At 41.5% G+C, this 12,712-nt stretch overlaps 1 protein-coding gene across 1 annotated transcript in view; it reads left to right on the top strand.

Annotated features, from left to right (window-relative positions):
- Positions 1 to 12,712, top strand: part of PTGFRN (prostaglandin F2 receptor inhibitor) — a 69,990-nt gene that overhangs the window by 25,217 nt on the left and 32,061 nt on the right. Inside the window, exons 2-4 of the mRNA XM_065065300.1 lie at positions 3,801 to 4,166; positions 5,024 to 5,443; positions 9,027 to 9,410. Of these exons, the coding sequence (XP_064921372.1) occupies positions 3,801 to 4,166; positions 5,024 to 5,443; positions 9,027 to 9,410 (1,170 nt within the window). The remainder of the gene's footprint in view (positions 1 to 3,800; positions 4,167 to 5,023; positions 5,444 to 9,026; positions 9,411 to 12,712) is intronic.

Raw genomic sequence — 12,712 nt, 5'->3', positions numbered from 1 at the left:
ACCATGGAGGCTCTGTTGGTTGCTGTACTTTTTGGGTGTTTCTGGCCCAGTCCTGCAAAAGCAGTGTTGCCTGGTAGACCTGTCACTTGTCCATTGAGCCCAAGGAACAAGTCCCATCCCTTGTCTTTGTGTGCAGGCTTCCTTACAGAGGCTTCATTACCTTTTGTTGTGGAAAATAGTTCCTTGCAATTTCATCTGGTGGTCTGGTAACTCTGTAAAAATAAAGATTTGTATTTAGGCAATTAATCTTGTGCTCAGGCAGGTTTGATGTCCAGCATCAGTTTATGATACAGAGCCAGTTTTTGACTTCCTACTAAATACGGATCTGTGGTGGTCTTATTGATACTGAAAAATACTGAATTGTCAAAGTTCTGTCATTTTCTGTCATTAGTGTATACGCTGTTTTGTCCTGCTCCATCTGTCTCTATAGTTAAATGGTATTCAAGTTAATTCATTAAGAACATGTCACCTAATATTAAGGGTGAAATATATTAGGTGTCATGAAAAATAAATGTTTCCAAAACATTTAGAGTTTGAAGCTCTCCTATCATAAAAGCTGAACTTTGATTGCTCTGGGAAGATGGAAGCAATGTGTGTTAGTAACACAGGACACTGTAAGAATAAAATATTTGTAAAAGCTCCTCCTTTATCTGCCCGAGTAAACTGGAGCTCGATTCTTGCCAAGATCAGTCTGTAGCTCTGTGCCTCTGCTACAGTGACATGAAATGTTAATCCCCGATGCACAGCAAAGAACATAACACCTTGTTTAGTAACTAGGGCTACTCTTCCTGTTGACTGCTGCAGAACAAAAGGCAGAACGCTAAATTTACAGCTTGCTGGCTACTGAGCCTCCTGGCTCATCAAGAAATGCAGCTCACCCTTAGAGTGTCTGCCCTGTGCACGTTCCTCCTTACCTGTGGGCAGGGCACAGCAGGTGCTCTGCACCAAGTTCTCATTCTCTTATCATGTGATGTTTTTTCCGTGCTTCTGCATTAGGAGAATCCCACTTTATCTGAGTAGTAACAAATGTTACTGTTTATAAAGTATAAAATTAAAACTGTTGCAGGCTGTCCCTGTTCTCTGCTGAAGCGTGTCCCACTGCTTTCCTTCCAATTTTGTGTTAAACTGGGATTGCTTGTGAGACTGTGCTGTGAGGAAGGGGGATTGTCATTGCTTTACAGCTATAGGGTATGGACTCTGAGCAGATCTATTGAGGGGTCCCTGTGCCCCTGTCTTTCCCTTTGGCCTGCCTTCTCTTATGAAGGTGCTAATCACCCCCTACCTTTATTCAGTGTCAAAGGGTCTTTAGTGACCGTGGAAGAAGAGAAACTGAGCTGTCGGTGCTAATCTCAAACACAAATGTGCAGTCCTTGCCACATTAGTCATGCCTTTGTCACCTCTGGATTGGATTAGTGCAGTTCACGGTATGTGGGTCTACAGCTGAAGACACATGCAGAACAGTGTTGTCTGCTTGTTTTAGTGTCATGGGAGAGTATTTTCTAGAGATACGTCACTGTTTGAGGAGTGCCCTCAGTCAGGATCCTGAGTTGACTTCTCACACTTGAAGCTGGTTTGACTGTCAGGCAGTGCTTTAAAGCTTACCAGCTGCTGTTACCGCTTTCTGTAAGAGGATAAGTTGAAGGATTGAATGGGGCTGCAACTTAAGACCTAGTGAGGAAATATATCAGAGCCCTGCAGCTTGCTTTATTTTTTTGTTGGTTATTTTTCTGTAGCAATGATTTTACTATATGGTGCTTGTGTTTAGAGGGATGTCCTTAGAGACGCCTGGTTGTGGAACAATACATTGGCAGTGGAGGTTTTTCTCTCCACTTCACATGTGAATGGTGCAGAGAAGTCCAGCTGCCTTATTAGAACTAGTCAATCACTTGATCAGGTACATAATAACCGTCTTCTGGGAGGGATATAAGAGGTAAGAGATTAACCCCAGTCTGCATTACAAATAAGTTTAATGAAGTACTAATGTTGAATACAGAAGGTCACAGCAATGAAGAAATTGGACCATTATGACTGAGCCTGTATGCGTGAGCAGCCTGCAAAGCAAAGAGCATGCTGGGAGTTATGAACTGGGGAAGTAAAGACAGTATCAGTCCTCGGTTTGCTGAACTGTAACTGGGGAGAAAAGTATTGTTTTTTTCTCTTGTAGTTATACTCAGTGTTTACAGCTGCTTGTGTAGTTTTAAGCACCCACAGAAATCATGATTCTTTAACCCATCCTTTTCCAGGCTGCTCTGGAGGGGACAAGCTGCACTTTGTAACAGGTTCCCCAGTGGGTGGTTTCTCTCCAGGAGACTGACTTCTTTGTGCACACCTGGATACCTATTGACATGATGGTTCTGAGCCAGTGAGGGGGGAGGGGGTCTTAATTTAAATCAAGATGACATACAGAGTGATAGAAAGGAAAGGCTTAGCAAGTATATTGGCATTCATGTCATTAGCTGATGTTTTTCCCAATGTAGCTGGTGAATTAGAGCAGTTGTGGGATGCAGGACTTTGTGTGCTGGGGACTTGTTTGTTTAAATTTGGCTTTGCTTCTGTGGCATCTCACATCAACCTTTTGGTCCAAATGTTTTTGTTATTGTTACAGCCATCTACTTGGTTTTAGCAAGGTCTGTCCTTCAGTGTTCTGGTTTTTCTGTTCTACCTGGCTACTAAAATATTTTGCTATGGATGTGGAGCTGGTGAGATGCAGTAGGCTGTTCATGCTTGGAGACTAACTTTAGGTAGCATTCCTATCTTTCTGAAAAGATTTCTCTGGTTGGAACTATGAAGCAAAGCACTTTGCTCTTTTGGGAAGTAACTTGCCAAAATCCATGTTCAGGTGCTGGGGTTATTCTTAGGGCTACAGAGCCAAATCAACTAGAAAAGTATCTTGCTGCATATTTGCCAGGTCCTCTGGCTAGCTTAAGTGGTCCACACTTTTGCCTGGAGCATAACATAACAGCTTTGCCAGCCCTCTGCAGAGACCTGCTGTTCTTGTCTTACCCTTCTAGTGAGACAGTCTCAGAAAACATGATTTGAACACCGTGTATTCCTCTGCTCTGAAGGGGGCCTGCTCTGCTTATGCTCCCATGTTCTGGGACTTGCACCAAAGAGGAAATGTGTGCTGGAAACAGGTGTGATTGCAGAAATCTGTTTGAGCAAACTGTGTCTGAAATCAGTTCTTCCTTTTAAATCAATTAGGAAGGCAGGGAAGCTCACCTGTGTTAAAGAAGCTGTGACCCTTCAGGTTAGGATTGACTATGCTCATTTTTGGAGAAAGTCAACTTACTATTCTTAGAGCCTTCAAGCTAGGGAAGAGTTAGTTTCCTACTTTGAACCCTCTGCTGATATCAGCAGAAGAGTTATAAAAATTCCTGATTAGATTATGCCCTCATTGTAGTAATGAAAACCACTTGTTAATGTTGTTTAAGTGTCTTACATAGCACCTTGGTTTGTAGTAGAGAAACTGGTACTCATTAGAGCAGTGGCTAGTTCTCTCCTTTTTTTTTTTTCCTTTCCTACGGTTTCCTCTCCCTCAGTATTTTGTTACCTAATGTGTTACTAAATAAACAATGAAACAAAGATTGCCCACAGTAAAATGGTGTGTTTAGGGGCTCCTGCTCCAGTGAGATTAAATATTAATGAGAAATATTGTTCTTGCTATTTCTGTCTTTTTGTATGTGGGGTGCCCAGCCTTATTCTGTTTCTTTTTTTTTTTTTTTTTTTTTGGTTGGAGTCTCTCCTGGCAATTCCTTTGTTAACTGTGTATTCTTTCTTTCTCTCTTTATTCTTCTGCTTAGGTTTCTGCAGAGGGCGTGTTGTGAGGGTGCCCAAAGGCCCTCTTATTCGAGTCGTGGGCACAGAGGTGGTGATCCCTTGCAGCGTTAGCGACTACGATGGACCCAGCGAACAGAACTTTGACTGGGAGTTCTCCCGGGAGACTGACTTCTTGCGGATAGTGAGTACCTGGGATTCTACATTCACCTCTGAGGAGTACCAAAAACGCGTGGGCCACGGGGATATCAAACTGAGACGGAGCAGCAACGATGCTGTGGAACTTGTGATTAGAAACATCCAGCCAACTGACCAAGGGAGATACAAATGCTCCACGCCCAGCACTGATGCCACCGTTCAGGGAAATTATGATGCAGAGGTCCAAGTGAAAGGTATTTCTGAAGAGTGAGGTGTGCTCTAAATTTGGTTTTGATATTAATTATAGATGTACTCTTAAGACTGTTGAATTTCTGTTACTTATGAGCATTGTGATTTTTATTTTTTCTTCTTTTTCTTCTCGCTGTTTCTGTTTAATTCTCCTAAAGCCAAAATTGAAATTTGGAAAGTATAACAGCAAAGGCAAGTGAGGTGAAGAAGCAAAGAAAGGCTGTTTACTATAAACACTTTTTCCTTTTTTTTTTTTTTTCTGCCTAGTAAATAAAATTGGGAAAACTAAGCAGTCTTAGTCTGCAAATATTTAATGTTCCTAAGCCTCTGGGTAGAGAGGCTAACTTCAGGTAAAAAACGTACCCTGTCTTCCCTGCTATTTATAGTGTAATTTAGGGATCTTTCTATATGAAGGAGGTAATCTTCCTTTTCCATTTTAGCATGCTGATATGATGGTCATGTCCTAGCTTTGCTCTCTCATTTAGGGTTCTTTAGTAATAACTTTGGAGACTATATTTTTCAAGTGTCTTATCTTTCATTCCCATGAAAATCAAGATAGTTCTGGATGGGAATAGTCAGAAAGATGACATTTGGATGAGAAACTAAAATCAGGGGAAGGATAAATTAATTTGAATGCTTGTCTTGGATTGTTTAAAGTGGAGCACTTCCTTTAATGGATTTTCAGCCAAATTTCCTTGTTCCTAGAATATACTGATGTGTGGAAGGAGGAATGATTGGCCAGGTGTTGCTCTGTGGTATTTTTACAGCCTCATCTCTGAACAAGTCAGTGTGGGTGTTCTCTTCTTGGTTCCATTTTATGATGTTTGTGTCTTTTGGCCTTTTTTTTTTTTTTTTTAAACAGTGATTTCCGATGGCTTAACGGTGAGTGGCTCCAAAGCACGTTCCTCAATGTCTCTCAGGCTGTCTGAGGGTGACTCCTTCAAGTTGCGCTGCTCAGCAATTACCACCTCACCGGAGCACACTCACCTGCATGTGACTTGGCAGATCAAAAGTGGATCGACTTGGCGGGACATCCTATCTTTGACTCATGAGGGCAAATTCCAGCCAGGTCCAGGCTATGAGGAGCGCTACCGTAATGGAGATATCCGTTTGGACACAGGAGCAAATGACACGTATCGGTTATCTGTATCCCAGGCCTCATCAGTGGATGGGGGTGCCTACAGGTGTCTTGTGAGCGAGTGGGTGAGAGGAGCAGATAGCTCATGGCAGAAGATTCAGGAGAAGAGCGTGGAGATCGCAAGTGTGGCAATCCAACGGACTGGTGAGTGTTACTGGTGGGCTGGGGTCACAGCTTGTAGCTACAGCACTGCTGTGTCCAGACTCTGATACTTTGAGAGCTGAAATTGGGTAAGCTGAACTAAATGAGGATATCTTCCAGGAGAGCCTAGAGTGTTGTTTGGTTAGCTCGCCTGTTTACATCTGAGTCAACAGAAAATGCTTGGTGCAATTTCTCTAGCTTTTATTTTGGGGACAAGGGGTGTGATGGCATCCGAGGGTTGACTGGAACCTCTTAGATGCTTAGACCTAGATTTGGTCTCATCCTTAGTTCAGATTGCTTCTGGGTTTTGTATTTCTTAAATAAACATTGACACCCATTTGTATTTCTTAAATAACCTATTAACACCCCAAACCTTCCTTCTGCTCTCTCATTAACATAGAATTGTCCCATAGCACTGAAAAGCTGCACTTGCCGTATAAAAGTGGCTTATGATTCAGTCACAGATGTGAAGCTTTTCTGTATGTTGTTTATTAAAATAGCACAGAAAGATCAAGAGAAAGGGAGAAGGCAATGATAATTTATTATCACTGACACTGGATCACTGGTCTGATTGCTCCATCGTGTTGGCAGCAGTTTAGGACAGTAATGGTTCTGTTAAACATATCATGACATGTTTGACTAAGGAGACAAAAATACATATAGTGCTGTTCTGAGGATATCCGGATATCCCTACCCATATGGATTTCAGGAGTAGATGCACTAAGCACTTAATTGCATTAGCATTACCACTGCTAGTTGGAGGAGGGAAAGCGGGGTGTGGTGCATCTTGTCACTCAATAGGCAGAAAAACAGTCAGTGATGGTCCCTCGGAAATGTGAGATTATTATAATATTTTAGAAGTATTCAGACAGTAAAGGCTATATTTTCATTTTTGTAATCCTTTAATCACTATGTGGAGATCTTAGAACTGCTGTGGTTTTTTGGCTAGCTCATTTGGATGTAGTTTTAGTATCCTGGTGGTACTTAGCCTGTGAAATTTGACAGAATCAATCTGCCCTCCCTTTTTCAGGGTGTCTGTTACACAGTGAAGCTTGCAGGTGCTCTCTTCTGAGGCAGGACTCAATTTCGAGCTGTAATTCTCTATTTTGTCATACTTCTGGAGAGTTTAGTTTAAGTAGGTGGGCTTTCATCAATGACTGAAGACAGGGTAAGGATGGCCAGGACCAGTAGTAGTGAAGTTTTTTAGTGCGGTTTGGATGTGTGGATTTGTGTGGGGGTTTTTTTGGTTGTGTTTGTTTTTTATTTTTGGTTAGGGATTTTTGCTGTCATTTTTAGCTCAGCAGGCACTTTGGCTGAGGCATGAAGTTTTTTTAAAAGTTACGCTAAGTGGGTTAGGTTATTCTCCAGCAAAATGTTTGGGAATATTTTTTGCCCATACATCCTGTAGTAGGACTTCAATAGCATCTTGTGCTGATACCTGAGACCTCTGCACTTGCATACTAAAATGACCTTGAATTGTAAATGGTATGCCTGGTTGCTGCACTTTCCTTATTCTCACCTGCTGTAAACTGTGAGGTTGAATTTGTAGAAGCTAAATAAAAAAAAACAAAACAAAACAAACCCAAAAACAAACAAAAAAACCCACAAACCCAAACAAAAAAATAACAAAAATACAACAAAAACAAACCAACAACGAAAAAACCAAACCAAAATGAAACAAAAACCAAAGAAAACACCACCACCACAAACAAAATGATGAATTAACAAATCCAATGAAAAAAGTCATGCACAGGTTACTTGTGTAACTGTGTTGTTTGTTGTTGTTTTGGTTAATTTTTTCCTGTTGTTGCTTTTCTGTCTACTTGCCCATCACTTTCATCTCCTAAAATAATGACATCTTTGGGCTCGACTTTGTTCTTGTATGTCTTTTTTTACTAGTGCCTTGCACAACAGGTATATAACCCTAAGTGAGGCCTTCAGACACATCAGTAACTGAAAAAAAGAGTATTGAGAATATATATATGGGTAAATTCTTTGTACACATATACTGCCAGATTCTGAATGCCCATCACTGTTTCATGAAGACAGAAATATTTCTAGGAGAAATGCTGCTCTTAACATTGCAGATGAGTCCTTTTATGTATTCTGGTATTAGTCTGTTAAATTAACTAGGTTTTCCTACTGATTCTACTCCCATGATAAGACAGTGAGGGGTGTCCAAGTGAGATACTCATCAGACCATGGACTTTGCTTTACCACTTGGGTGGGGCTTGCTCCCCTCTGTTCAATTTGATCGCTCTGCACTATCAGGTGATGAATGGTGAGATGAATATTGCTTGATCTTATCCATAGCAACAGTTGTGGCTGCTGAGTTTGGTTTTGTCTGTTATATATTGTCTCTCATTCCTGATGATAATCCTAGAAAGCTTTTACAGGTGGGCACCTATTATGTAGTAAGTATAGTTTTACCTGTAAGTCATTAATCTGCACCAGAGATGTAGCTGCCTGTTTAAGGCAGGAATCTATATTTTTGCTCATGGTCTTGGTTGTAAATCTGCTGAGAAGATCTACTGATGTAGCAGCCCTGGCCTAAGCTGAGACTTTAAGAGCAGCTGTATTACACACTGTGGGTACAGTGCTGTGCTGAGATCCAAATCTAATTTGTAGGCAATGTAGAATGAGGGAATGAGCAAGTGGAGACATAGTGGCCAGGTAACTTGGTGAATGATTTGCACTGAGGTTTACAAGCAGCACATACAGCACCCCTGGTTCACCGCTCACCAGCTTTTCTACTGGTCTTGACACTTTAATCCTGTGGCTTTCTTTTAACAAAGCTGTGGCCAGCCTCATAACCTACAGAATGCAGAAGGTCCTGTTTGAATGCTGGCTATGACCATATGTGCTATGTATATTAAAATGTTCACTGGCCAGTGGAGGAGTTTGTTAAATGTGTTTTAAGTGGCTATTGGCATCACTTTGAAGTCCCCAGTGTGTGTTAGTTAAAGCAGTAAGTGGAGGAGTCAGCAGTATAAGGAGTTATTGCTGTCTTCTATTTGCTTCCATTTCATGTTTCTGCAACACACCTGAGGTCATTCAGGACTCCAACATGTGGCTGTGGCTGCTTCTCATCTAAATGTGCTTTGCTAGAGGAGCTCAAAACCACTTCAGCAGAAACTGAGTTCTAATGTAGCTCCTAGTGATTTTAGTGGATACTTTCTCTTCTAAGAGATAGCACTGAAACACCTGCACCCTCCTGGGAGAATGGAACACATTTTCCTACTGTGCAAATCTCATGTGTGGTCTGTGATTGGGACAAAGCCTTTGTGGACCAGTTGATGATGAGTTATAAAAACCCCGTTCTCCCTCCCTTCTTCCCAACACCCTCAGCTTCCAAACTTCCCAACACATCCCTTGCTTGACTGACATATACTTCACTTGTAATAGGTAATACAGCTCAGTAACCAACAGGCATATGAAGGTAGGGCTACTGAGCTCCTTCAAAAGCTTCTGTAATAGAATCTGAAGTCCTGCATAACCTAGAGCGGACTCTTTTCTTTTTTTCTTTCCTTTTTTTTTTTTTTTTTTAATATATTTTTGTTTGAATTTTTGTCTCTTCATTTCTAAGCTCTAGATGTGGTCATCTCAACAAGCAATGTGTCTGTGACCGAAAGAGACTCCCTGGATCTTACATGCAACATCACAACAGACAGGAGTGGTATTTTCCAAGCAGAGGTGATATGGTATTTTTCTGCATCACCTGATGATACCTTGTCAGATGCTCAGGTTTTGCTGAGCATGGACCATGATTCTGTTGTCAGTGATTCAACTCTCATCAGTCTGAGCCATGTAGATAGGAATTCCTATCGCCTGTTGGTACGTGATGTGGATGTAGAAGACTCTGGCTACTACTTCTGCCAAGCAGCTGTCTGGGTACCACTGCACAACGGGAGCTGGCATAAGGTGGTGGAGAGGACATCTGCGCCAGTCAGTGTGATGGTGACAGCATTAGGTGAGTGATTCTACTTTCAGACTTCACGGGTAATGTACTGCTCATTCCTTGGTCCCTTCAGAAAAAGGAGGGGACCTTGCAGAACCTTTGCTGTGCAAGTTTGTTTCTTGTTTGCATCTATCACCTGTATGTACAGTATCTGGGTTCAATAATTAGAGAGACACTACAACCTACTGATGCATTTAGAATGGAACATGACTTTATATGGCTTTATTCTCCTCCCTCAACACACATGTCCATTTTATGAGACAATGTCACATAGCTGTTGAGTAGTGTGACTGAGAGAGACCTGGCTTGTAGCTAACTTAATGCCAGCAATATGGATTAGCATAGTGGCTACTAATGCAGATTTTACTGCAGTATTTAACATCCCACTCAGCGTGATGCATTTTTCATCATTCAGTCCTAGAGATGAGTGGATTTTTAGCCTTTTTGGACAAGCAAAGGATGATTTGTGCACTCAAAGTTATGGCTTCCATATGTTGTTTCAGCATTTCTGCAGCAAGTTCTTTTAATTCACCAGTGCGGGGTGGGGGTGGGGGGGAAGTCTACAGAAGCTTGGTCATCTTTTTGTTCTGTCCATTTTTTCCACCAGTTGTTCTTGGTGGTTTTCCTTTCTTACAGTTCTAATACCATCAATATCCACTTTTTTGCAAGGAGCTGCTTAGAAGCAGCTGTGTTTAACAGTTGTTCATTTAAGACTTGTTGCCTGAATGAGGAACAGAAGATGTTGCTAAAAGATTCAATGGGCTTATCTGATCTACCTGGCCTACAAGAGCAGGCTGACAGTATCTTTCCCTACGCGCCTTTCCCAAGACGAATCTGTTTTGGAAATCCGCTGTCTCATGTGCACCCTACAGATTGTGAAGCTTTTGCTTTGCATTATCCCAGCTGAATTCTTTAAGCTCTGGAGATCTCTCTTTATGCAAATACCTTTAGAAATAAAGTTACTTGGGAGAAATACTAAAAATGAAACTCCAGCACATGTTCTAAAAAACCTGTTGTTTTGTGGATAGGTCTAGATATGTCAGCCTACCCATCCTATCTCCTAGTTTAATCTTGGGAAGAGAAGAGCTTCAGTTTAGAAGAAATGAAACTCAGGGTAGTGTTGCAGGATGCTGTAGGTAAGGTATCTGCATCTGCTAAAATTCACAAAATGTTGGTTGTGCTGGAAACATGGATGAACCTAGCTGTGAGCTGGGGGAGAATGGGCAGAGCTGTAGCACTTGATGTTTGTTCCCAGCTTTGACTGGATGCAAGTCTCTGGGCCGAAAACCTCAATGTACCCTTTCAGAGCCTTTTGTCATCCGAAACTGGTGGCACTGTCCTGTTACAAAGGTTTTGCTCCTCCACCATAAATGTACTGAATGATGCCAGCATATAGAGAGCCCACACTGAAGCCTGGCTTTCAGAAATAAATAGCTGTGTCACAGGGTTAAATCCTAGCGACAATGACTTTAAGTTTTGCATTTTAGCATTGTATGGAGCAGTTGAGCCGTGGCCGTTTCCAAGTATCCTTGTAATGTGTGCTAGAAGCGCGCAAGTGATGAACGTCTTCCTTTCCTGTCCTCATTCAGCCATTCAGATTGCACATGCAGCTTGAGAGTGTTCTCTCCTTCCCCCAGTTGTGTGCGTGTGCATGTGTGCACACAGGTTCATACATGCACAGGTGTACTGCATGCTCATGTACTCTCATAATACCCGTACCGTAGGACTCTTTCCGTTCCAATTTGGCATAATTTGAGAACAGGAGAGAATAAAATCTGCTCTTGAGCAGATGCTTGGTTGCTAGGGCAAGGGAAAGAATAAATTTTCAGCATTTAAGGTATTCAACTGCAGCCAGAATTCACTAACTCCTCCTCCTTAATGGAAGTTAAGAGCTGCTGGAGTATTAAGTCATTGAACTGTCAGTGAGGCTGTTCTTTGACAGCTGACAGAGTGGAGGAATGAGGTTTATCCAGCCAGCCTTTTATTCTTTCTAAATCCTCTGTTTGAGTGTCTGTCAGGGTGAAGCGCCTATGTGGAGTGGTGCTGTCAAAGCCAAAACTCTTCTTAGCTGTCCTTCCCCTGCCTGCAAATAAAACAAACCTGAAGTGATTTTCTAAGTACTCCATTTTCTTGCAACTTTTTCCTTCTGGTGTTCTTGTCTAGAGTACATTTCTGATTTTGTAGTCTTTGTTGCTGTGAAAATATTAATTGGTCTTGAATGCCTTCTGGTTTTGGGTGGAATGGGAAGCAAGGGGGAATTATAAGAAAATTGCAGAGCATGAGCAATATATCATGAGGCCCCAGAGAAGACTAGTCTTTTGAGAATGAGATGGGAAAAGTCATGTAATTGTAGGATCTATGGGGAGTGACACCAAAAGTGGATTTTGGCCACATTTATTAAACAAACTGTGCTTTGGTTGCAGCAGAGGAATTCTGTGCATTTTTATTTTGCCTTATACTGAAAATGCACAGAAATCTGCACTTACGTTGATGTTGGTACTACAGACTTAAATAAACAGTACTTTTATGCTTGTGCGTTACCTTTACACTGCAGAAACTTACCATCGGTATCACTAGATACTCTAGTGTCTGGTGTCTATTAATGCCCTTGTCCTTGATAGGTGCAAGGACACTGTGTGTATAACACTTAATGGTGAGAGAGACGTGCTGCAAGCTGACGTAGCAGCCATCAGCTTGCTTGATACAATTGTTTTTATCCTTTGCATCTGAAGTCCAAAAGTGCATGTGTACACACCGTTTGCACAGCAGTTCTATTAAGATGCTTTATTATCTTGGCTCATTGGTGAGCTAAGCCTAAGTATTTTAGCCTTGGATTGCCTTCTCTGTCCCAATTATAGCTTTGGTTAATTGTTTCTAGGAGGGCAAAATGCCAAATAAAACATAAAGCGAGAAATAAATATAGAGTGCTGAATACACTTACAATGTAAAAGCCACGTGATGAGTATTGTCTGAACAGTTGGAAAGCTAGTCTTTTTTCTGAATTATAGTAGACAACAAGGCACAAAAATATTCTAACACTGGTAAATAAATATGTATTTCCTTTGTGGTGTGAGGTTCTTGCTGTAATCTTTTTGCTTTACTATCTCTGTAGACTGAAAGAAAATAGTCATGTGGCTGCCTTATCGCTTTTAGGCTTTGGACAGCAAGCTATTTCAGATTTAAATACTACAGCACCATTATTAACTCGTAAATTTCAGGCATTCTTTCAAGCTTAAGGTGTTCCAGCCTCATAGCTGTACAACGTGTACTGGTCTGTACAGACTGTGGAGCTCTTCTGATCTACGCATCTTCGA

The sequence above is a fragment of the Columba livia genome, chromosome 1, assembly GCF_036013475.1.
Source record: "Columba livia isolate bColLiv1 breed racing homer chromosome 1, bColLiv1.pat.W.v2, whole genome shotgun sequence".
In the NCBI taxonomy this organism is placed as follows: Eukaryota; Metazoa; Chordata; class Aves; order Columbiformes; family Columbidae; genus Columba; species Columba livia.
The sequence above is the reverse complement of the archived record's forward strand: the minus strand, read 5'-3'. Positions and strand labels throughout refer to the sequence as shown.